At 39.4% G+C, this 25,864-nt stretch overlaps 1 protein-coding gene across 1 annotated transcript in view; it reads left to right on the plus strand.

The window, feature by feature from the left end:
- CDH26 (cadherin 26) overlaps positions 1–25,864 on the plus strand; it is a 2,018,873-nt gene that overhangs the window by 304,500 nt on the left and 1,688,509 nt on the right. The window contains exons 3-4 of the mRNA XM_044089870.1: positions 6,667–6,825; positions 19,097–19,244. Of these exons, the coding sequence (XP_043945805.1) occupies positions 6,667–6,825; positions 19,097–19,244 (307 nt within the window). The remainder of the gene's footprint in view (positions 1–6,666; positions 6,826–19,096; positions 19,245–25,864) is intronic.

Raw genomic sequence — 25,864 nt, forward strand, 5'->3', positions numbered from 1 at the left:
ATTGGTTAAGCCTTCCTTAAATGGAGCATTTTTTTTTTCAGTTGCAACAGGATCTGAGGAAGGGAAATCCCAAAAGCACTTATTCATCCTGAATGGTGCACCTTTTTGTGTTTTTATATATTTTTCTGGTGTAATTGAAGTGTATTAACCTACCAGATGCGCAGTAGCAAGCCCCTCCCAAACCCCGCCTGCGAGCATGTTGCTTACTATGCCCACGGCTCCAAGCACGCAGATTGCCGCGCCTACCACCTTGCATTCATATCTTTACTTTAAAATCCCACCGCCTTGCAATAGAAAAACACATTCATAAAATCAAAGCTTTTCTCTTGTGATCTGAACTGTATCATGCCCCAAGTATGGATAAAACACATACACAATTTTATCAACAGTGACTCTACCTGCAAAACTATCACCAGATGAGGAAAGGGATTGCTTGCATTCATATTGTCGCTTTAAAATCCCACTGCCTTGCAATAGAAAAACACATTCATAAAATCAAAGCTTTTCTCTTGTGATCTGAACTGTATCATGCCCCAAGTATGGTTAAAACAGATACACAATTTTATCAATAGTGACTCCACCTGCAAAACTATCACCGGATGAGGAAAGGGATTTTACATGAAAACAGACACCTTACTTTCTAAGGGCAAGAACAAAATGAAACAAAATAATGTATATTTCACCATATTATCAAGTTAAAAAAAACAGTCTTACATTAGCGTTTGTTAATGGTTAGCTCTATTGCCTTATGCTGTACTGTTTCTGCTAATCAGCTAAGTACAACATTGTAACAACAGATTTATTACCCAACCATATTTTGTAATGTGGTGTGGGGAGGGAGACTCTGTAATAACACAACCAAGTTCAGTACACTTGTTTATTCCTGGCATATTTCCAACTGAGTAACATTTTATGTATTACATTTTCACCTTTCCATACAACTGACACAGGAGATCTTCCTATAAAATCATTCAAGGCCCACCAAGGAACCACACTCACGAACTTGCAAATAAATCAGTCATAATAGAACTGCGCTAACAAAAAGAGCAATCAAATCTGACTGAATGTGACCATAATATCGATGACATCAGTGTATTACATGCGTAACTTTAGTTCAAACTGCTTTTTAGCTCCTTTGGGTCGCCTCAAAAATAAAAACAGTTAAAGGAATTTAAAGGAATTGAGTAAGTATTAGCACTGTGTGTCAATGGATAGGGATAAATACTCGATGCAACACCTTCACGTACATCGTGTAATTTCAATGGAAATCTATAGTGTTCTGTGTGTATAATAAACAGTAAGTTTATTATATTATTATTCAATGGAAATCTATAGTGTTCTGTGTGTATAATAAACAGTAAGCACTGTGTGTCAATCACGGTAGATTATCGTTGTTAATCCACGCCCAACGGCATGTCAATCACGGCGGACACGCCCATTCCTACTCGAACTCGACGGTGGGTTAATACACTTCAATTACGCCATTTTTCCTACAAGGAAAAGGATTTTTATTGAGGATTCATTTTAATAAAGGATTTCAAAAGTTTTTGGATGTCCATGGTGGTTCATTTGTGATTTATTCACAGCACTACTCAGCAGTAGATGTTGTAAATTGCCATCTAATACAGGTGACTGAACCCATTAGAAATGCTCCATGGCAGACTTTTCTTTCATCAAAAATTGTTCTTGATTTGAAATAGTCTGACATTTTCCTGTAAAATAATACCTTACGTTCTCTTCACTCATGCTTGCAGTACTGAATTGAACTAATATTTTTTGTTCTTAGCTAAATGTTTGTGCAGTAACAGTAAGATATTTCCATGTATGCAGAATAATTTATTACCAAGTAATTATAGAAATTAGTCAGTTAAACTAGTGGGTTCAAATATCACATCACATAATGATTCATTTCCTAAATTAATGAGTGGCAAGTCTCTTCCTTCAAGACCAAGAGGAACACCAAGAATACCTACCTGTTAGTAGATGTCTCAGTTTTTGCATTAACACATACAGTTCACATTTGTTTTCAGTTTATATGTGATAATTTCCATCTGCAACCCATTGTCCATTGATACAAACAACTGCAGTATAGGTTTTAGGTCTGTCAGACACTACCATAGAGGTGCCATTTTGGCTTTCTTCATGAAGTCCTCCTTCTAGTGTAACCTATAAATTAGTCATGGTATCTTTTTTTTTTTTAATCGGGCTTCTAAATCAGTCAGATTATTCAGAGTGATTTATAATGATGTTTTGTTCATGTTTTTAAGAGGGAAACATTTTCCTTTGCATCAGACTATAACAAAGCCATATAATCACTGGTTTCTTGTTCTTCAAACTTTTTATTTTATAATATGTCATTTTTAAGACCCTCTGATTGTATAATTGTTATTTCTGAAACATCTCTCTGTGGTAAATCCTTATCTATAGTCTCTATATATCTATTAGGTAAAGATGAAATAATATTCAAAGTTATCATCTCTGTCTTTTCTTCTAGGCCCATGAGCAAAGCGCCATTCTCCTCCACAGCATTCCTTCTCTGGAGCAGCACTCTGGCTTTGCATATTCAATTATATATACATTATCTGCACATTATTTACATATTTTTGCAATCTGATATCCATCTTATTGCCATTTTAACAAATTATTCATCAGTAATACAACAAAATTTTTGTACATACGTCTTCAATTCCCATTTCCTTAATTTCGTCTATCCTCCCTGAAGCGTTTCTCACAACCATTTTCTTATTTCAGCAAACACATCTTCATCCCTTCTGTTTTTGTTATACAACAGTCCTTTTTACCTTCTTTTCCACAATACCTAGATTGTAAAAAATAATATTTTATGCAGTTGATTGATTTCCTCCTTCCCTTCTTTTTCATATTTTCTATACAATATAATTTCAATATTCATTACCTTGAAACCTTCCAGAGGATATACACTTTCAAACTTTTATTAATTTTGCATTCTAAAAAGCAACATTTTGCAGTTTCCTTTACCTTGCAATAATAACATATTCTTTCTCCTGCTGCTTTATATTTCATATTTCCCTTAACAGGTAACTTGTTTAACCAAATTATTTACAAAAAAGTTCCTAGCTTCATACAAATCTTCAGACCTTTTCCTTATTTGCTTTATTACATTTATAACATAATCTAATAAATCACTCCATGGATCTGTCTGTGTCTGTGTCTTTCGGCTTTTCCCGGTTAGGGGCCCCACAGCGGAACTCCGGTCCGCTAATGATTGGTAGTTGATTTTTACATACCGAGTTACCAGCTCTGATGCACAACCTTCAACAAAGGTACGCCCATTCACGCATGTCTCCATGCAGAAGACTTTCTAGCTGAGAATCGAACCAGACAGCGTCTTACTGTGAGGCAACAATGCTACCGCAGCACCACCACCGCGGTTTAAATCACTCCATGGATATAGAAGAAAAAATCTTGCATAATTTTTTTCATACCGCTCATTTCTTTCCTAGCTACATTCATCAATTTTTAATTTCTATAACTTTATCTTATTTACATATTCCTTTTTTCCCTAATTTCTTTTCATCCCTCCCTTCCTTTTTACTTGTTTGCATGCCTCATCATAGTTACCTATAACAATGATCTCACTTTTGTATTGTCTCTGTTTTTCACACTATTAGTAATCTAAAACAGGTGCATTGATGCTAAAAAAGCTGAAGAAAAGCAAACACTTACCCCCTTATTCTTTTTTATTTTATATTATTCCCCTTTTAACAAAATTCAATCTCAAACCCCATATAAAACTCACAAATATTTCTAACAATACCTTTTCCATTCTTCCTGGAAACATATAAACTCCACCAACATAAGCAATTTTTTTCCAAAAATGTAGGGATTATTAATTGTGGTAGTGATTAGGTGTCTTGTGGTTTTAGGTTTAGGAAATGAGACCAAATAACTAAATATCAGAGATGTCTGTTTAAAGGATTTCTTTAAACTCAACTGAAATAACCAGAAATAGGAAGATAGGCTCTAAGGTGTCTTGACTGTCATACCCGTGAGTTGTGAGCAAACTGTAAATCTTATATGGAGCCTGGTGTTAAGTACCATCAGAATGGCAGATGATATCAATCCCAGAGCATTATCTGCATAGCTTTTTTGTGTGCGAGGGAGGGGTGTTGCACTAGATGTGTATGTTATTTATTCAACAATTAGCAAGTGCCAGCTGTGTGGGTATACTTTTTTCTTTCACTTATAGTTGACCTTTTGGGGGTGTATTCATTATTCTTGACAAATGGGAAAGGTAGATGGGAGGTTTTCTACTGATATGGGACAAAGCCAGGTAATCAGAGACATGTTAGGCTCTGGGAGTTGGGTTTATGTGCTTGCAGGACAGTGCAGAGATAGAATTTAATGTACCAGTCAAGCTGTGTGGTATAGCTTTCCATTGTCAAACTGAGTTGAAGTATTCATGTCTTCATGTAACAATACATACCTGTTTATTGAATGACTGAGGTAATATTGGTCTGCTTCTGTAATACAAATGACATACTGACTAGCCTGGTCTGCAAGGCTATGGAGCTCATTATCATGGAACTCATTAACAAAGACATTGGGAACCTCCAAACACTTGACCCGACCCAGTTCGGCTTTGTTAAGGGCAGATCATGCCCATTAAACCTGGTTGACTTTTTCGAGACAGTCACCAAGGCCATAGATGAGGGAAAGGTGGTTCACGCAGCCTACCTTGACCTCGCCAAGGCTTTTGACACCATTCCCCACTCGGTTATTACAGAAAAACTCACCAGCCTGAACATAAACCCCTATGTCAAGAAATGGGTTGCCATCTGGCTTACAGACAGAACTCGCACGGTAAGAATAGCGGGCTCCAGGTCCAACTCTAAACCATTCACAAGTGGTATCTCGCAAGGCTTGGTCCTGGGACCCCTACTGTTCAGCATATACTTCTCAGAAGTACAGGCAAACACAGGAGAACTATGGCTAACTAAGTTCGCCGATGACTGCAAACTGGGAGCCATAATTGACTCTCCGGCTGACATGGACATCCTTCAAAAGGGCCTTACTGAGACGGACACCTGGTATCAAAGTCATGGCCTCAAGTTAAATGCCAAAAAATGCATAGTCATCCCATTTGGGAAAAACAAAACACCCATGAATTACCACATAGGTGGCAGCCCCCTTAATGCAGAAGATGTAATAAGAAATCTGGGGACCCAGGTAGATAGTAATCACTCCTTTGACAATCATATTGCCAAAGTAGTTAGGAAATCCTTCTATGTGGCCCATCTAATTACTAAAGGGTCCACATCTAGAAATAAAGAGGTTATAGTGCCCCTCTACTCGTCACTCATTAGACCAATCATAGAGTACAATGCCCCATTTGGAATGTACCTCACAAGACACTTCCAACAGCTGGAAAGGCCACAAAAGTACCTCACCAAGAGGATTACTGGCCCCAAACATATGTCCTATGCAGCCCGACTGAAAAAACTCCGGCTGTACTCAGTGGCATATCGCTTACTCAGAGGTGATCTCTGACTGACTTACAAAGCCATGTCCAACTCAGAATTGATGGACATGCTCCACCTAAAGAAATCCAAGTCACTGCGAGCCACGCGCTCTAGTGAGCTAAACCTCACCACAACAATAAATAGAACATGCTGGAGGGATAGATTCCTGTCACAAAGACTCCTCATACTATGGAACAAAATTCCAAACTACATCAGGCAGAGCCCCTCACTAACATTCTTCAAGAGCAACCTTGATGAGTGGATGGGTAACAGAAAATACACTCCTGGGATCACTTCATTGGGTCTGCTTGACAGAAGATCAGTTAATTAATCAATGGGGTGGCGAAAGCCGACACACTCTGGCTAGGCTTATAAATGCCCTTGGGCAGATAGCCTAGTACCTGCCTATGAACCTACACCATTTGCAGTAGTCACAACAGCTCTGTGTGGAGTGAATATCATCACACAGCCATATAGTCTGTCATACAATAACTAAATAGAAAGATAAAAAAGGAAGGTAGTGAAGGAAGGACAGTGGGAATAAAGACAGGAGTGGAAAGGCAGAATGCAACAAAAGTGAGGGATAGGAGTGAAGAGACAATAGATAATGTATCTAGAAAGTTTGAATAGGGCATATTAGAATAACTAAGAAGGGAAGGTAGTACATGACACTCCTAAGATCACTGGCACAAATTCAGTTTTCACTAACTCCAGAGGTACAGAAAATGAAATGGTTAGATGAAAGCAAGCTAAAGAAAAGCCCTGTTTAGGAACTCATTGAATGTGTGCAGTTTAAAGGGAGCATATGCACCTGACTCACTGTAAAGCAAGAATAATAGTTTATTAAATATAAACTTGGCATTTACTGCATTCTTACAGCTTGATCCTTAAACTACTGTTAAGCTGAATTTCATACCTTGATGTCTAATTGATGCTAACACAGCACGGTCAATACATTAAGATAATAGACATTTGTAGTTAACTTTAGAATGCTTACACAAAAGCTGGTATAAGGACAAAATAATGTAAGCAAAAGCATATGCACTAAGGTATAGAAGTAAATTCATATTGACCTGAAAAAAGTATACTTGTTGGGTATAAAGATGAATTAAGTACTTATTTAATTTGGTACAATGTGTAAAGGTTTTAATGCTCCCTCCTGCAGCTATTTAATGACAGATCGGTGAATATGACCATCAAGTATTTAATCAGTGGTCCAGGAGTTGATGAACTTCCAGAAGTCGGACTTTTTTCTGTTAATGATTCCACAGGACGAGTATTTGTTCATCGCAAGGTCGACAGGGAGAAAACCAAATCTTTTGTGGTAATTACATTGTATGCTTGTTCTTTTTGCAGAATTCATTTAACCGGGTTTATGAGTTTTTGTTGAGTACAATTTTATATAATGCTGTGTTTCTGTTGATAGTATGGAATTTTCGAGATCTTTGCAGTAAATATGCATTTAATGCTTTGACAAAGCATGAGTAAGCAGCTGTGATTGTGTTACTACAATATTCTAATAAAACTGAAAAAGCTTAAAGTCAGTTTTTACATGTTAATTAATCTTGGCATAAGCAAATATGGAGGTCAAATTTGGATGTTAAAAATGCCTGAACATTTAGGGCTACCCTGGACATAATATAAGATCATTGGTGAGGACTGAGATTACTGAATTTTCTGGAATAGGTCTATTCCAGTTATGGCTCTTACAAATGCTCAAGTTGAAAATTCCTCAAGTGCCAGTAGCAGAAAGAAAGACAAAGGTGATTGGTATGATGTTAAACCTCACTTTCCATAGGAAATCATTGCCGATTCAATTTCTAAGTGTACGCCAGCATAAGTATATTAATATCTGTCTTTGAGTTTGTGCAATTGTGGAGTTGGTACATATACGTTCAGGGTATGTGGGGGCTTGTCCCCATGCAAAAAATTACGTAAAATTATTTTTTCACCCTTTTTAATTTTAGGTATTTTTTGTCCTTTCATCATGTCAGCTTTCAGGAAGTTGCAGTTTCATAGTTAAAGGAAAACTCCACCCTACAACTAAAAAAATATGTTTTTTCAGTCTGTCTTTGTTTCTAGACCAATTTTAACACCTCAAAATCACTTGTGCTTTTTTTTGTAATTTTAGCCTGTTTACCACAACATGGCTACTAATGAGACTTTATATATCAATGTGATCTTCTTCTGCTTCAACCATTTCTCTTTCCCATAAAGCATTTCAAGTCTTCTTCCTATGACTCATGCCAGTCAAAAGAAGTAACTGTGAATTCCCATGCCATTGACATATAAATCTGTGACTCATTGTCAGTTTGTATTCCTTCTGTGTTAGGCCTGCTTCTTTTCTGTTGCAAATCACCCTCATTTATGTTTAGCTCAGAGCTTGCGTTATGCTATAATTTGAAGTTATCCAGCGGCAGCCAGAGTTGTAGGTAAATTGGATGCCTTTGTTCTAGGTGTTGTTTTGTAGTCCAAGATGAATTGAAACTCCTCTCCTCCCGCACTACTGCAGAGGTGTGAAAGCTGTCACTGCAACTGAAAGCTCAGAATTGAAAGGAAGGGAGGGAGTACCATTTGAAATGTCTTCCCCTCTGCCTAATGATTTATTTATTTAATTTTTTTGGCAGCAGCAGAAAGATTTATTTAAACAATTTCAATTTCATTTCTGCAAGCAAGTTTCATATAATTGTTGATTTCATTGTGTTTTACTACTATTGATTTTTGATTTACCCCTATTTCTACAAGACATTATTATGTACTTTTGCTTTCCAATCTTTTTGAGCAACAGCAGTCTTGTGACATGCTGTTTCTGCAATTTCCTGACATTTGCATCATCTCCACATTTTTTAAATGACAGCAAAACAGTACTTTGCAAACCTGTGTCTATGATACTGGCACAGTAAAAGAATGTACTGAAAACTGACTGTATTCTACAGTCCATGCAGTGAAGTATTTTTATGGGGGGTGGGGTGCCTACTGAATATTTTGGGAAAGTAAGTAGCACTTGCATTATGCAGATAACTGCTGCATTTTCTGAGCTTAATATGATCTTCTCTAATTCAGATGAATCTATTTAGCAATCCTCTATTATTTTAACCGGATTAGTAAATCCACTATTATTTTAACCGGATTAGTAAATCTTCTTTGAGCCACTACATCTTTGTGCATATTTCCAATGTTACTGTTAAACTGCTCATATACTGAGTTGTTAATTTGCAGCCGATACTACTCAGCCAAATACAGTTCTTCATATTTTCACATTATAACTTTTGACATGGTCTCTCCACAACTAAGAAAGAAATGTGTGCAGTTTGCACGAAACACCACTTAGGAGGGTTTACACCTTTCTGTAAATTAAGGATTGCAGCATCCAATTTGCAGTTGCACTAACTAAACTTGTCAAGTTAGGCAGCAAGCGCAAGGGACTGAAGTACTACTGTCAGTGCCATGAGTACAGAATGACAAATTTGCCTCCATAATTTTCCTGTCAACCTTATTAGAAGTCACTATACCAGGCCATGCTCTGTGGCCTTTGGGAATATTGCACATCTTACTGCAAGTTCTCCTACATATTGCAGCCAGAGAACCAGAAGTAGACTTCATAGCACTCTCCTCTTCGTGGAAAATGTGTGTGGGCCCTACAAATTACTTAAGGATACCAAAAATACACGTATCACATCACACAGACCCCTTTGCCATCAACTTTGTCACAGCTGCATAATGTAATGCTGCCTTACACTGTGCATCAGACACAAGTACATGGTCAGACAACTTAAAATGTGTCAAGCGTACCAGCCGTCATCATTTGCACAGGTGACAGGGAGCACACTACACAATGGCTTTGATTATAAACACTGTTAGGAGAGTATAACTGCTACACAGGATATGGAACAGTGTGATTGATGCCTGTGCCATGTGACCACACACTTGCTATTCAGGCTCATGTATAACAATTAATGGCTTGGCATCTCAGAGATAGTTTGTTTTACTTTGCACCCAGGTCTCTGAGTTTTCCTCTTATGTCATTCATCATGACTGTCCTGTTGCCCCTTTTGTCAACACTCCTTTCCATTTATGGCTTTTTTTCTTGTCTTATGTTTATGTCTTCCACCTACATATCAAGCAAAGCCAGTTGTTGCTGGCCCACATCCTACATTTTTCCAGTCTGCTTCATGACAAATATAAACAACCACTATGTTCAGAAACTGAACAATTTTTATCACATCCTTTATCTTTGCAGTAGTAGTAAATTCACTGTGTCACTAAAGTTTTATTGTTATTTCGTAATTAATTCATCTCTAAAGAACAGCTTGAGGAATTGCAGTACTGAAATGAAGTTGTTTTTAAACTAAAGATTTTTTTTAGTATTCTACAATATGACACATTTTACCATTAATTTTGCTTTATGTTATTCTGCATGTTCACATATAATAAAATTACAATGATTTGCTGCTTTAAGAATCTTTGGAGAGAGTATCTGTGCCTTTTTATCAGAAACGTTATTTGTCTTATATTCTAAACAGAATCATTTAGCCTTTACTTTATCTGTAGTGGCTAAATGAGATTATTTTACAAAAAAATTAGAGATTTTCTTTATTTAAGTCATCTCTCCATCTTTTTGTCAGCTTCAGATGTCACTTTTCCTGCTTTCCTTTTCATACCTATGCAGTTAGCTGTGACAAGAGATGTTTATTGTGTAGAATAGGAGATGCTCTGTTGTTTGATGCAACAAATAAATAAATTGCATCCCAAGAGATTTAATAAGTTTGTGAACCAATAAAAAGGAGAGAAGGCAGGGCTATAGATACCTTTGCTGTGTAAACTTTTCCTAACCAAAGAAAAAAAAATCTTAAATGCAGTGGCCAGTAGCATATAGGAACTGATGAGACAAATTATTAAAGTAAGTTGAAATTCAAAGAAATGCTACAGAAAATGAGAAACAAGTAAATCACACTTTACTTATATGAGGCAGAACAGGGATCATCTTGTGGGGAGTACTCTCTTGGACGAGGAATCATTTAGTTTAGGGTGAAGTTTTCATTTAAACCACACACACACAATTCTCTGTTGTTTCCTAAAGCTTACCCACAATTTTTCCTTTACTGTTTCTTTTGCATGCAGCATTTCCAACAGATTTTACCTTGACCTATATAAACTTTAACACGTTTCTCCCTAAACTTGTGTAACCATAGGTTCTTAGGTTCATAGGTAGATACTGGGCTATCTGCCTGAAGGCATATATTAGCCCAGCCACATTGTGCGGTATTCACTGCCCTTTTGGTTAGTTCCCTAGGCCCTTGATCTAGCAGCTAGTACCCTTGACCCCTATCTAGTAGAGCTGCTGGTATGATCCCTGGTGTGAACTTTCTGTTACCCATCCACTCGTCAAGGTTCCTCTTGAAGAGTGATAGTGAGGGGCTCTGTCTTATGTAGATCGGGACCTTGTTCCATTGCAAGGGAAGTCTTTGTGAAGGGAATCTATCCCTCCAGCATGTTCTATTCATTGTTGTGCTGAGGTTTATATCCCTAGAGCGTGTAGCTTGAGTGGATTTGGTTTTGCTAAGATGGAGCATGTTCAACAGTTCTGGGTTGGACATGGCTCTGTATGTTAGACAGAGATCGCCTCTGAGAAGGCGGTATGCAACAGAGAAAAGCCTTAGTTTTTTCAATCATACTGCATAGGGCAATTGTTTGAGGCCAGTAATCCTCTTAGTGAGGTACCTCTGTGCTCTCTCCAGCTGCTGGAGATGCCTAGCCAGATATATTCCAATTGGTGCATTGCACTAATAATGGGTCTGATGAGGGAAGAGTAGAGGGGCACCACTACATCCTTAGATCTTGATGCGAACCCTTTCGTGATCAGATGAGTCACATAGAAGGATTTTCTAACCACCTTGGCAACATGGTTATCAAAGGAAAGCTGACTATCTACTTGGGTCCCTAGATCCCTTATTACTACTTCAGATTTCAGGGGGTTACCTCCTATGTGGTAGTTCGTGGGTACTCTGTTTTTTCCAAAGGGGATTACTATGCATTTTTTAGCATTTAGCTTGAGACCATGGCTTTGACACCATGCATCAGTCTTGTTAAGGCCCTTCTGGAGGATATCCATGTCGGCTGGAGACTCTGTTATAGCACCCAGTTTGCAGTCGTCCGCAAACTTGGTCAGCCACAGCCCTTCAGTGCTTGCCTGTACTTCTGAGAAGTATATGCCAAACAGGAGGGGCCCCAGGACAGAGTGCTGAGGCACACCACTCATTACTGGTCTGGATTCGGACATAGATCCCGCTACTCTTACTTTGTGGGAGCTGTCTGAGAGCCAGTTTGCGATCCATCTTGTGGCGTAAGGGTTTATGCCCAGGTTGGTGGGTTTATCAATAATACCTGAATGAGGAATGGTGTCAAATACTTTAGCAAGGTCAAGGTAAGCCATGTGTACCTCCTTTCCCTTATCTATAGCCTGAGTAACTGTCTCAAAGAAGTCCATCAGGTTCAGGAGGTATGATCTGCCCTTGACAAAGCTGAACTGTGTGGGATCAAGTGTTTGGAGGTTCCCAATCTCTCCATTTATGAGTTCCATAATGATTCGCTCCATTGCCTTACAGATCAGACTGGTCAGGCTTATTGGTCGGTAGTTCCCAGGGTCGGTTGTGGGCCCACTCCTGTGCAGTGAAACCACCGTTGCTGTGCGCCATTCTATGGGCACATATCCTGCCGAGAGGCTGAGAATGAACAGGGTATTCAGATGCAGGGTTAATTCATTTTGGAGCTCGCGTATGATACAGCCTGGGACACCATCTGGTCCCATGGAGGCAGTGTTTTTAGCTTTAGATAGAGCCTTATTAACCAACATATCAGTAATAGGTTCATAGGTTCATAGGTTCATACTAGGCTATCTGCCCTAGGGCATTTATAAGCCTAGTCAGAGTGTGTGTGGCTTTTACCACCCCTTAGGATGAGAATACTATACCCATTAGTTTGCTGTGCCTCTGTCCAGTAGTGACACAGAGATGATTCCCAGGGTAAACCTACGATCTCCCATCCACTCGTCAAGATTTCTCTTGAACAGAGTCAGTGAGGGGCTCTGCCTCACATGGACTGGGATTCTGTTCCATAGTGTAGGGAGTCTCTGGGTGATGAATCTGTCCCTCCAGCACATCCTATTTATATCCGTGTTGAGGTTTAAGTCTCTTGCTCTCGTGGCTCTGGTGGATTTGGATTTTTTGAGGTGGAGCATGTCCATTAATTCTGGGTTGGACATGGCCTTGTATGTCAGGCACAGATCACCTCTGAGCAGACAGTATGCGACTGAATAGAGCTGGAGTTTCTTCAGTCGGGCAGCGTATGACATATGTTTGAGCCCCTTTATCCTTTTGGTGAGGAACTTTTGGGGTCTTTCCAACTGCTGCAGGTGTCGGGTAAGGTACATTCCGAATGGGGCGTTGTACTCAATCATTGGTCTGATAAGTGAAGAGTACAGGGGTACAATGACCTCTCCTGATCTGGATGTGAATCCCTTTATGATCAGGTGGGCAACGTAGAAGGTCTTCCTAACCACTTTGGCAATGTGAGTGTCAAAAGAGAGGTTACTGTCAACTTGGGTCCCCAGGTCCCTGATAACGTCTTCTGTGTTTAATGGATTACCACCTATGTGGTAATTAGGGGTTACCTTGTTTTTCCCAAAGGGTATGACTATACATTTTTTGGCATTTAGCTTAAGGCCATGACTCTGGCACCAGTTATCCATTTCTATGAGACCTCTCTGGAGGATGTCTGTGTCTGATGGAGTGTCAATTATGGTGCCCAGTTTGCAGTCATCTGCAAATTTTGTCAGCCACAATCCCCTATGTTTGCCTGCACTTCAGAAAAATAAATGCCGAACAAGAGGGGGCCCAGGACTGAGCCCTGTGGGATACCGCTCATGACCGGCTTAGAGTCTGACATGGCACCAGCAACTCTAACCCTGTGGGATCTGTCCTTGAGCCAGTTTGCAACCCATCTTGTGACATATGGGTTTACATCTAAGCTGGTGAGCTTTTCTATGATGCCCGAGTGGGGTATTGTGTCGAACGCTTTTGCTAGGTCAAGGTAGGCTGTGTGAACTGCCTTACCCTCATCAATTGCCTTAGTGACTGTTTCGAAAAAGTCGACCAAGTTCAAGAGGCAGGATCTGCCCTTGACAAAGCCAAATTGGGTAGGATCCAGTGTCTGTAGGTCCCCAATGTCTTTATTTATGAGTTCCATTATGATCCTCTCCATAGCTTTGCAGACAAGGCTCGTCAAGCTTATGGGGCGGTAATTTCCAGGGTCCGTAGAAGCACCACCTTTGTGGAGTGGGACCACAGTTGCCGTATGCCATTCTTTGGGTACGTATAGTTGGAGTTACACAATCCCCTGGAAAAGTAATAGGCCCTGTAGGTGGTGGTGGTGGCGGGGGGGATTTGCACTGAACCTGTCAGCCAAGATGTTGGCAATGTCAGTGGGGTCAGTGTATTTTGTTCCATTTTGTACTAGCTCAGAACAGACCTGAGCGTTGCCATTTCAGTTTTTGACGTAACTATAGAAGGCCTTATGGTTATCCTTGGCAACTTTCTTTTTGAAATTGGCTTTAGTTGACTTGATGAGGGCACTCAATTTCTTACTAAAGCTGATCAGGGAAGATTTTTCTTCTTGAGATTTGGCCTTTTTTTGTATAAGTCTCCTCCTTTTATTGTATAGTTTGCTTAAGGCCGGGGTCCACCAGACTGGTTTCTTCTTGCTTGAGGAAGGAGTATTGGTTTTATTTGGGATAGCACGGTTCATGCAATCATGATACAGTTCCACGGTTACCATATGTCATATATCATACCTCTTCATTCTCTTAGTTTCTTTAATTTCCTCTATTTTTTTTTTCATTTCTTCCGTAAGTGATGCTGTGTATGAGCTATAAAGGGAAAGCTTGCTTCTGACTCAAGTTACAGTCAGCCATGCCCCTCAGGAAAACAGATTTTTAAATTGCAGACAAATATGTAAGGAATCAAGTGCATTCTTCTTCTTATAGCTTTATTTGTAACTTTGCATCTGTTTTAGAAGTCAGGAAATTATACAAATGGTATATAAACAGTGAATCAGAAGTATATGCAAGTAGTTTAGCACTTTTTATATTGTGTTGACATTTCTATTTCTTTATGTGCAATTTTTATGCATTGAAATACTCCTACCTCAATATTATTCTAGAGTTTTATTCAGATATATGCACATAATTGGACATGCAGACGGCTGCACACACACGTGCGCACACATTACACATGCACACACATGTATACATGTACCACACACACACATACATGATGATGCACAGTGAAGTAACTGAACTAGTGAACAAAATCAATGAAGGATGATTTAATCCTACCTTTTCCCTCTAGAGCTACAGTTTCAGAGCACTTTGTAGCCGTCTACGGAATCATGTCAGATAACCATCAGTAAGCTCATAGATGGAGAGATTGCTGAAAGCAATATATCAGAACTTTCAGTAAGTGACTGACATTCGGGAAAATATGTGTATTTTTGCAGGTAATACAAGCAGTAAGCATCTTACCATGTGTGCAGCTGTATCCCCTACACCTACTGCTCAACTATTCCAACCCCAATGTCACATGACCAAAAGCTAAAGGAAATACTTGTTTTTTTAACAGTAACAAATATTTTATTTAATATGAGGCTGTGAAGACTCAGTACTGGAATATATTATTAAAAGAAGTGCAGCAAAATTGTACCCCATATATGTGGAGGGTAGTGTGACTTGTTCTCATGGCAAAACAGTTCTATATTTTCTGCTTGTCAGACACTCACAGTCTGTGAGTTAGCCTTTGGTTAGATGACAAGTCCAACCTGTCCATACTGTGCACACTACCCTTTACGTTTCTATATCAGTTCCACGGATTACTTCACAAGCCATGCGAAGTTTCAGAAAAAGATGCCATTGTTTCAAGGCTAAGTTGTGTTCGGTAAATAGGCGAACGCTGTACATTTTCTTCACTTTATAGCCACTGTAAGCTAGGTGCCGGAAACCCACTGGTACACCTTGAAATCAAATCTTCTCAATCATAATCTGAATCACACATTATTCAGGCTAAATTTTAATTCTTCATTTTCAAAATCTGAAAAAAAATACTGTTATGTAAGGTAAAATACATCTATAGTTTATATTTTGTAAATATCTGATTATATCTCCAGCTGGTTTGCTTTGCAAATAATTGAACCATTTATGGTTAACAATGTAGAAGAAAAAGTAAACCAAGGGTTGAAGTACACAGCATGAAATTATGTCACAAAGTTACTATTAATACTACCCTAGATTCACTAAAATTGTCATCTCTCATGCTAATTGCCCAGTGACAAGAAATTGTGATTCATAAATATATATGACTGCAATGAAACATACCTCATTATGAGTTCATTACCCTTTTTCTGAATCAGACACTATCACGCTCAGAACTGACAGCACCAATGTTCTCCCATACATAATGTTAACGAAATCCCTACACACACACACACACACACACACACACACACACACACACACACACACACACACACACACACACACACACACACACACACACACACACACACGCGCACACACACACACACACACACACACACACACACACACACACACACACACACACACACACACACACACACACACATATCCCAGACATTTCCACACCCATATGTACTCATTCACAAACAAGCCTCTCCCCACAATTGATTACACTGTTGGAAACACTTAACCATACAGTTACAAGCACTTTTTAACACACACACACACACACACACACACACACACACACACATGCAGCCACGCTCTCATTTCTCTAACTAACCCCTCCAGTGTGACCATTCAAGCAGACATGCACTTTTATACAACAGACACTAATGCAGTGACATTCATATTCCTAGAGACATAAACAAACACATATGCACACATCCAAACACATGCTCCCCAATGCTCCTCATCTCATGTCTTTACTAAACTTATACATAGCTAGTACTCCCGTAGGAGTGAATGGGTCACTGCTGTGTTTTTACAGTACTCAGTTTTTCCTCCTAGAGTAAAATTTTACTTAGGATGATCGGCCAAAGTTGGAAATTGCAGATATTGTAGGGGGAGACCACATGGCTAATTAGCATTAGACATTCCAATGGCCTACATTATTAAAGGAAATCTTTACCTTAGAACTCAAAAACATATTTTATTCATTGCATCTTTGTTTTTGAGCTATTTTAATGCCTCAAAATCATTCCAAGTCCTTCTTTTACAATTTTAATGTGTTTCTCTCAAAAATGGCGGATGATGGGGCCTGCCTTGGTAACGTGATCTTATTTTCTTGCTTTCCTTCCTTCTTCCCAGAATACATTTCAAGTCCTCTTTATATGACTCATGCCAGACATAAGGAAATGGTGCTGTTTTCTCATGCCATTAAAATATAATGGCAGGGCTGTGAAGCACTGCCATCTAAACACACCTTCTGTAAAGGAGCTGCTTCAATGTTTACCTGACTGAGCCTCATTTATATGTCTGCCGGAGCTTGTTCTATGCTATAAATAGCTGTTAGCTACTTGCAGCAAAAGAAAGCAGATAAAAAAATTTTTTGTAAGAGGAGTCTTTTGTAGTTCTAACAAACTTGATAAACCCTCCCCCATATTCTCTGGCTGAGGTGTGAAAACTCTCACTGCAGTAAATAATCCTTGCTGTACATTTACAAGTGACAACAAGTGACAAGTAGTAGGACACAAAACTTAGTCTGTCTGCTACTTCCCAATGTCTTCAGTGGGAGGATTTTTCTCTCTCATGAATGATGCAGACTTAAAATGTGCTTTACTAGTTACTCAGTTATTTCTGTCATGTTCCACCTCCTTTTTTCTATTTCATATTTATTTATACTTTGGTAACCAGGAAAGTGAACTCTTCCCAGGACCCTTTTCCGCCACAACATAAGCTACACTGGCAAAGATACTTATTAAATACACTTATCAATACAAATAAAAAAATACTGACAGAAAGACATTGACCAAGATTGCATTTGGAACGCATAGCCAATGTGTGACAGTGACCAAATAAATCACTGAGCAACATTTGCTAGAATGTATACATTAATAATGCTTAACTATATTATGTTGTTTATTATAAATAATTCATTGCATGCACAAACATACACACACACACACACACACACACATATATATATATATATTATATATAGTGTGTGTGTTTCTGTATATGTGTAAGTATATAAAGTACATGTGTACAAAAGTGTGTGTACAAAAGTGTGTGTGTGTGTGTGTGTGTGTGTGTGTGTGTGTGTGCGCGTATTTAAACACAGTTAAGTACTTTTGATTTCCTTTTCTTAGTGTTCTTAATGCAAGGGCACAGAGTACATGTATGTTAAAGTAAATACAGCTGTATAGTATGATTGCTCTCTGACAATGCAAGGACCGGTACTCAAAGTCAGTGGGAATCTCTTACAATGGATCTGCATGTACCAGATATACATCCCCCTCTGGAAGGATGTCACACAAAGCATAAAAGACCTTTTTTATGAACAGTATCAGTGCACCTAGTTGATAGGGTTGCCACCTGACTCTCTTTCTGCAGTTCTGGTGTGTGTGTGTGTGTGTGTGTGTGTGTGTGGGGGGGGGCTTCAAAGGTAAATGCATTTATACTTTACAAGAAAAAATACTTCCTGACTTTTCTCTAAATGTCACAGAAATCTTTGCTACTACTCGTTATCTTAACACAAACTATTATAAATAACATTTAAAGCTTACAATTTCAATGCTGTGTTGCTGTTTATGTTAATTTGTCAGAAGAGTTGACCATTTCCTTTAAACCCCTGAATGATCTGATTGCTTTGTTTTGCTATGAAAGGGGAGTGTTAAGTGCTCCTCCCTTCTGCAATAAAAACAGTGGAAACAATTCCACAGCTTTCTGTCTTTTATAATTACTGCTGCTGTGTTCCTGACATTAGCAGGATTAATTACCCATCTAAGATTGAAAGCAGTACCTGAAAGGGTAAACTACAGATTTAACTGTGTCTATGATATGTCATGCAGGTGGGGACAAATTTCTCTGCAAAGTATGTGAGAAGCTGAGTTTAAAAAAAAAAAAGTAAGTGGGCTTTCCCTTCCTCTGACTCCAATGCAAGGAAATAAAAGTTTTAAAAACTACAAACAGGTTTCTGGTACATACGCAATGCTGGAACCATATTGTAGGGAGAAAAAAAAACTAATGATTAAGTTAAACTGTATGAGAGGGTGGAGTTTTCCTTTAACATACAGCTTCACCAGTGAGACTCCTCTTTGTGCATTGCCTTTATTAGGAGAAATCTCCAGCAGTAGAGCAGTTTTTGAATGGTAAATGCGTATCAGAATGTGGAAGTCTTCAGAGTTATGGTTTTCTTAAACCAAGGGCTAATATTTAAGAGAAGGCATTTCCTTCTTTGAAATGAAAATTAATACAAATGATATTTCTGCCTTGTAAATTTGTGGGTTTAAATTGTTGTATACTTTATGTTGCCAAGGCTAATATTTTCACCAATGGTCTTCTTTAGATCAGATTTGATGCTGTGGAAAGATCAACAGGCAGAATCGTGGACAGATCTCTCATCTTTAACGTCAAAGTTAAAGATATCAATGACAATGCTCCAACTTTCAGCCAAAATGAATATAACATCACAATTAATGAAAGTGTAAACTCGGGTAAATATTTTCTTATCTACTACAAACTCGCTGTAGCAGTAATTTTTGTTTAAGTTTACCAAAAAAAAAAAACCTGAGCTGCAAAAACAGACATATTTACCTATGTAGATGTCTTTGGCCCTCAGAATTAAAACATTACCTGCAGTAAACTGTAGCTAATCTAAAGAAGCATATGATTGACTTAGCAGAAAATGAACTGTGGAGACGACATAGCAGAAAATTAACTGTGGAGACACAACCAGAGCATGTCTGTGGCTTTTGTTTTCATGTTAACAGTAACAAATGATATTTTGCATAGACTTTGGCATGTATTCATATGCAGCATGCTAAACTGAAGAAAAAGAAAATGTTATTGTTGTGTCTCCTGTATCATAGTGTGAGCATTGTGACAGAAATTAAGTCATCGCATTTAATGCTTGCTGAAAAGTTGATTATAGTAAAAAGCCATTAATAATATTGGCTGGGCTTCATAGACCTGCATTGCACGTCTGCACCATGCTAATTTTGGAGAAAAGAGATGCACAGAGCTAGTTAGACATATTAGGTACTGAATAGCAGTGACAGTCTGTGCAAAGGACCATATAACTAGAGAGGTGTGGTAATAACAAGGAAAGCAGTGCTAAGTTAGTGTATGATTAGAGCAGTGCTACAGTAAGGTGCATCACTGACATGATGGATGTTACAAAGACAGCTAGCTAGCATAACTGAATCGGAGTCTGCTCATGGATGCAGTGTAGCGACTCAACCTGCACAGGAAGGACAGCATAGTGCCAACTGCATAGACCACTGTGGGTGTGTATAGCAAAATGCCTGCCCTCTTGATCATGTAAATGGGGAGAAAATCACATAAATAGAAAGTAAAAATTGGGAGAATAGGAAACCAGAAAGCAAAGGGAAACACACAAGGGTAACTATGAGGTATGAAAGATAGGAGGAAGGAAGGTTTTTTCCATTTTGCACTATACACAAAAGAAGGATAGGTAGGAAAAAGTGAGGGATGGCTTTGGATGAGACAGAGGGAGACGAGTAGAGGTAGACATGCAAATGCAGAATACAGACTCAGACAGTAGAGGTGGTATATACACACAAGGAGAAGAGGATAGTTGATAGATAAAGACATACTGAAGATTTGGACAATGAACAAAGTACAGGGAATATCTTGCAAGTGAAGGAAGATGCTAGGACAGGGATAAGGTGGAGTCCTAAGATGCTTGGATGCCATATAGGTTCATAGATTCACAAACCCAGTCATAACTCACTTGGGTGACTGATGTTATATGGGTCACATTTATGGTGCAAACCACAGTTGCATTTGTACAGTAGACTGGCACAGATGTCAAATGCACCCTGTCTTTGTACGACAGTTAAGATAGTTGAAGACACTAGTACAGAAAAAAAATGCTGACAATATTTTTAGTCATTCCCTTCCTGTCTCTGTCTCTCCTGAACCACCACCTCTCACTGACAAAGTAAGTTGGGGTGTCATTGCCTCAGTTCATTGTACTGATGCCCCACTGCTCAACAGAATGGATGATGTCATTACTGGCATTGATTTAAGGCGTTAATTTGAATCTTTTGACAGGAAAACTTGATGTTTTCACAGCTTTTTCTTTATATCTTAGTATAAAGAGGTGAATTAAGTAATTTAATGATATTTTAAACAATTTTTTTCATTTAAATCACTATTTTGGCACCATTTTGCTTTTTCACAGGAATTTTTATAAAATTTATATTGAATTCCTTACATGAGAAAAATTCAGTGGTACGTTTGAAATTGTCGGACTCAACACATTCATTCCCTAAAACCAGTTGCCGGTGCTTCCTTTTATCAGAAGAAAGTTACAGTGGTGGAGAGAGAGTTAAGTGTCAATCCAGGACTTATGTCCCCCCCCCCCATTATGGTGCAATCTGGCCAAACAAAGTCATCCAATATCACATGAGGAGCTGGGTCAGTGGAGAAGCATATGCAAGCGCTTTGGAATCCCACTGATGTACAGAAGCATATAAATATCCAGGAGATGTTGGCAGTGATTCATGTCTTGAAGGTTTTTGATCACATATGTACTCTGGGTTGTCTTCAGGTGATTATGGACAACACCACAGTGATATGCTATCTCAGCAAACATGGGGGTATGAGGTCTTACCCTGTGTGCTGGCTGGCAGTGATGGCTTGGGAACTGGCTTCTCGGTATTCTCTGACTCTAATGTTGTGGCAGACAGAATAAGCAGATGAATGGAAGCTTATGCCGGTGGTGTTCCAGGATCTAGTCCAGATGTGGGGAATTTCTCAAGCAGATCTGTTCACCTCCTTTTACAACAAACAAATAGAGAAAATCTGTTCCAGACATCCTTGCATCCATTCTTGGGGGAAGATGCATTCTTGTTCCCTTGGATTTGGCTGTTCTTTCATGTGTTTCAACTCTTTCCTCTGATTCAGATGGTACTTCTCAAAGTACAAAGAGAAATGCTAAAGATCATTGTGGGGAGACCATATTGGCGCAGGCAATTTTTGGTTCTCCCTTTTAATGGTATTGACCAAAGGCAATTACAACAAACTTACTGACACTCTGGGTCTGCTCACACAGTCTTGACGATGACTAGTACACTCCAGTTTATAGAAAATTCAGTTGAGAGCCTGGATGTTTTAATTTTGACTCCCTTTAGGCACCTATTTCATGAAGATGTACAGCAGATGTTAAAGAAGGCCAGAAAACCTGCTACTAGAAAATCATATGTTTATAAATGGATGAGGTTTTCTAAATGGTGCCTAAATGGATATAAGGGTTCTGTGGAGGTTAATATCTCCCCCCACCCCATGGTCTTGAAATATCTGTGTGGTCTACTTCAGCATGGCTTATTGTATGCATCCATTAAGGTGTATTTAGCAGCCATCTCTGCTTGTATGTCTGTGGATTCCCCTCTTTCTCTTTTGCTGAAACAATTTATGAAAGGAGTGCTGCAAATGAAACTCCTTGCAAGTAAATTCCTCCTTCATGAGATTTCAGCTGTGTTCTAGAATAATTTACTTTGCCACCTTTTGAACCAGCAGTTCACACTGATCTCAACTTCTTAACATGGAAAGCTATTTTGCTTAGTGCTCTAACATCTGCAAAGAGAGTTTCTGAGTTGCAAGGTCTCATGGTGGAGCACCCTTACCTTGTTTTCCTCAAGGATGGGGTTTTGTTGCACACTAATTCTTCTTTCATGCTGAAAGTGGTTCACTCCTAATCAGTCCATCAGTCTCCCTGTGTTCATTCCAGAGCCTAAGAATCAGGAAAAGAGGATACTTCACACCTTGGATGTGCATTGGCAGCTCAGGTACTATCTTGACAGAACAAAACCCTTTAGAAAGACTGAAAGGCTTTTCATTTCTCTTTTAAGAAAGATGAATCTGTTTCTAAGCAAACCATTGCATGTTGCTTGTCCTCTGGCATTGTTTTTTATTACACCCACTATGGCAAGGCAAATTTAGGCAAGGTAAAGTCATATTCCACTAGGTCCTTTTCCTCTTTTGAGGCATATTGGAAAGGACTGGACTCTAGAAGTGCTCTAGAAGCAGAAACCCAGTTCTTCATCCTTACTTTCACAAAGCACTACAAACTGGATGATTTTTCTAGATCCAGAGAAGGCTTCATGAGGACTGTTCTCCATGGGCTCCTGGACCCTGATCCTTCCTTCTGCCAGTTTGGGTAAGCTTTGGGAAACTTACCCATATACCAGTAAGGTAGTGTGTTTGTTGAACATAGTACAGTTGTGTAAGTTCCACTTACCTGTAACAGTAGATGTTTATTGAACACACTGCCTTATGGGTATTACCATCCCACCACCCCCCTTTTACTTGGATGAATATAGTTTTTTTGTTGGTGGCTGGTGCTGTTTTTGTTTGGCAGCTTTTGCTGTTTGTGTGTTTTTAATTTTGGTTTTAATAGTAGGTGTTCACAAAGCTTGCTTTTTCCAGCTGCTTTTCCTTTTCCTGGCCATAGAAAAAACGAGTGCTGCTGTCTATGGCTGTTCAGGACTATCCTGCTGTGCTAGCTGATTGGCTCTTCTCACCCACAGATATACAAAGGGAGGAGTCTGAAGCTCTTAGAAACTGCCAGAGAAAGGGTAGTAAGGCACTACCACCCATATGCCAGTAAGGCAGTGTGTTGTATGAACATCTACTGTTACACGTTAGTGGAACTTGTGCAACTGTATTTTCACTAGCTAGGAGAAAGTAGTGCTGCTCTTGGCTCTCTGCACACTTAGCATGCAGCTCCTGAGCAAAGATGCTGCAGACAAGCATTACCAAAGCCAGATATAGCACAGACTAGTGCAGGATGCAAATATTGTGGGTTGTCGCAACAGATTTAATGAAGTGCTACTGATATGATACTCCATGCAGATAAGAAAGCATTGGGCATTGTAACAGACTGGCCCACTACACAGGGTGGACTATGAACACTGAAGTGGCTTACTGAGACAAGAAAGTTTGGTCTCATATGCTGGTCGGAAGGAGCAGCTCCTTATACCATGGGGATGTCTTGAATGTGGAAGCTGTGCTGGCACCAACCACACATGTTTTAGTTGGGAAGCACTGGGTTTGTAATATTTCTTACAGTACAGTGTAGAACACTCCACAGGAAGAAGTAACTCAAAAAAACAAGCCAGCCTGGTGGAATCACAAAATCAACTAGATGTATAACAGGAGGAAGAAAATCATGGCAAAAATAGGAGGTGCAGCACCCAGCAGGATAAAAGCACTCTCATTAAACTAAACAAACAACTCAGATGACAAATAAAGTCTACCAAAGCCAAATATGAAGCATGTTTGGCCTCCCAGGCCCAGGACAACCACAAAGCATTCTTTAGCTATGTCCACAACCTCAAAGGCAGTACACAATTGTGTGCAGAGCTCATTGTAAATGGAGCCACCTATACTGAGACAGAAGATATAGTAAACCTCCTGGCTGATAAATTCAGCTCCAACTTTACAGCTCTCTCCCCCTCAACCTTCCCTTAGGAAATATCATCAAATATAACACTCCCTACTATCACTAGGGAACAGGTTCTTGATGCTGTCTCTAAGACCAAGAACACTGCATCAGTGGGCCCAAACAATATCCCAGGATTCCTTCTAAGTAGTATGAAACATGACCTATCAGGGCCTCTAGAATTACTATTTAGCTGTAGCCACCACACAGGCTTCATGCCTTATGAATGGAGAAAGGCAACAGTCATCCTTCTGCACAAAGGTGGGCCATCTACAGACCCTGGAAACTATAGACCCATAAGTCTCACTAGTCTTATATGTAAAGTCATGGAAAGAATTATCATGGAGAAGATCAACAGAAATATAGTAAACCTCAAGACACTGGCCCCAACCCAGTTTGGTTTCATAAAGGGCAGATCATGCCTACTCAACCTGCTGGACTTCTTTGAGAAGGTCACCATAGCAATGGATGTGGGCAAAATTGTTCACGCTGCCTACCTTGACCTGGCCAAGGCATTTGACACAACATCCCACTCGGGCATTATTGACAAACTCAGGAGGTTAGGTACAAACCCGTATGACACCCAGTGGATAGCCAACTGGCTCACAGACAGGACCTAGAAAGTTAGAATTGAGGAGTTCACCTCTACAAAGAGGCCAGTCACAAGTGGAATCCCCCTGGGATCAGTCCTTGGACTGCTCCTTTTTGGCATTTACTTCTCAGACATTAAGGCCAATGTCAGTGGTCTCTGGCTGACTAAATTTGCAGATGATTAAAAATTAGGAGCTGTCATTGAATCTCACGCTGACACAAATGTTCTCCAGGAGGGGCTGACACAGACAAACATCTGTTGTCAGAGTCATGGACTAAAACTAAATGCCAAGAAATGCATAATAGTATCCTTTGGAAAGTCCCCCATCCCTGGTAACTATCATATTGACAACAGACCCCTTAGAATTGACCCAGTAGTCAGGGACTTAAGGACACACACAAATAGTAATCTAGCTTTTGATCATCACGTGTCTACAGTGGTTAGGAAATCATTCTATGTTGCACAACTTATAAACAAAGGTATGGCATCTAAGACCAAGAAAGTCATTGTTCCACTGTATTTGGCATTCATCAGACCTATCATTGAGTACGATTCCCCCTTTGGTATGTACCTAACCAGGCATATCCAACAGCTGGAATGTCCACAGAGCTTCCTTACTAAAAGAATACAGAGCATAAGTAATATGTCCTACGCAGACCTCCTTAAGGCCCTATCCCTGTATTCTGTCTCCTGCAGGCTTTTGAGAGGAGATCTATGCCTGACATACAGGGCATTGTCAGACCCCACTCTGATGGACCTCTTGCATAGCCACAAAACAAATAGTACCAGAATTACTCATTCTAAAGACTTAAACCTTGCCTGTTATAGAAATAGGACCTGCTGGAGAGAAAGGTATGTATCCCAGAGACTACCACGTCTATAGACAGGCTCCTCATCCATGTGAAGCAGAGTTCCTCCCTAATCCAATTCAAGTGCAACTTGGATATTTGGATGGGAAACCGGAAATTCATCCCTGGTTTGGCACCTATGTCTTTTATGCAAACATGTAACCTGTAAATGGTTCATTTCCCAGGCCCATGCTTACACTTATCAAG

Source organism: Protopterus annectens, chromosome 12.part0 (assembly GCF_019279795.1).
Source record: "Protopterus annectens isolate FY-2018-M chromosome 12.part0, PAN1.0, whole genome shotgun sequence".
NCBI lineage: Eukaryota > Metazoa > Chordata > Ceratodontiformes > Protopteridae > Protopterus > Protopterus annectens.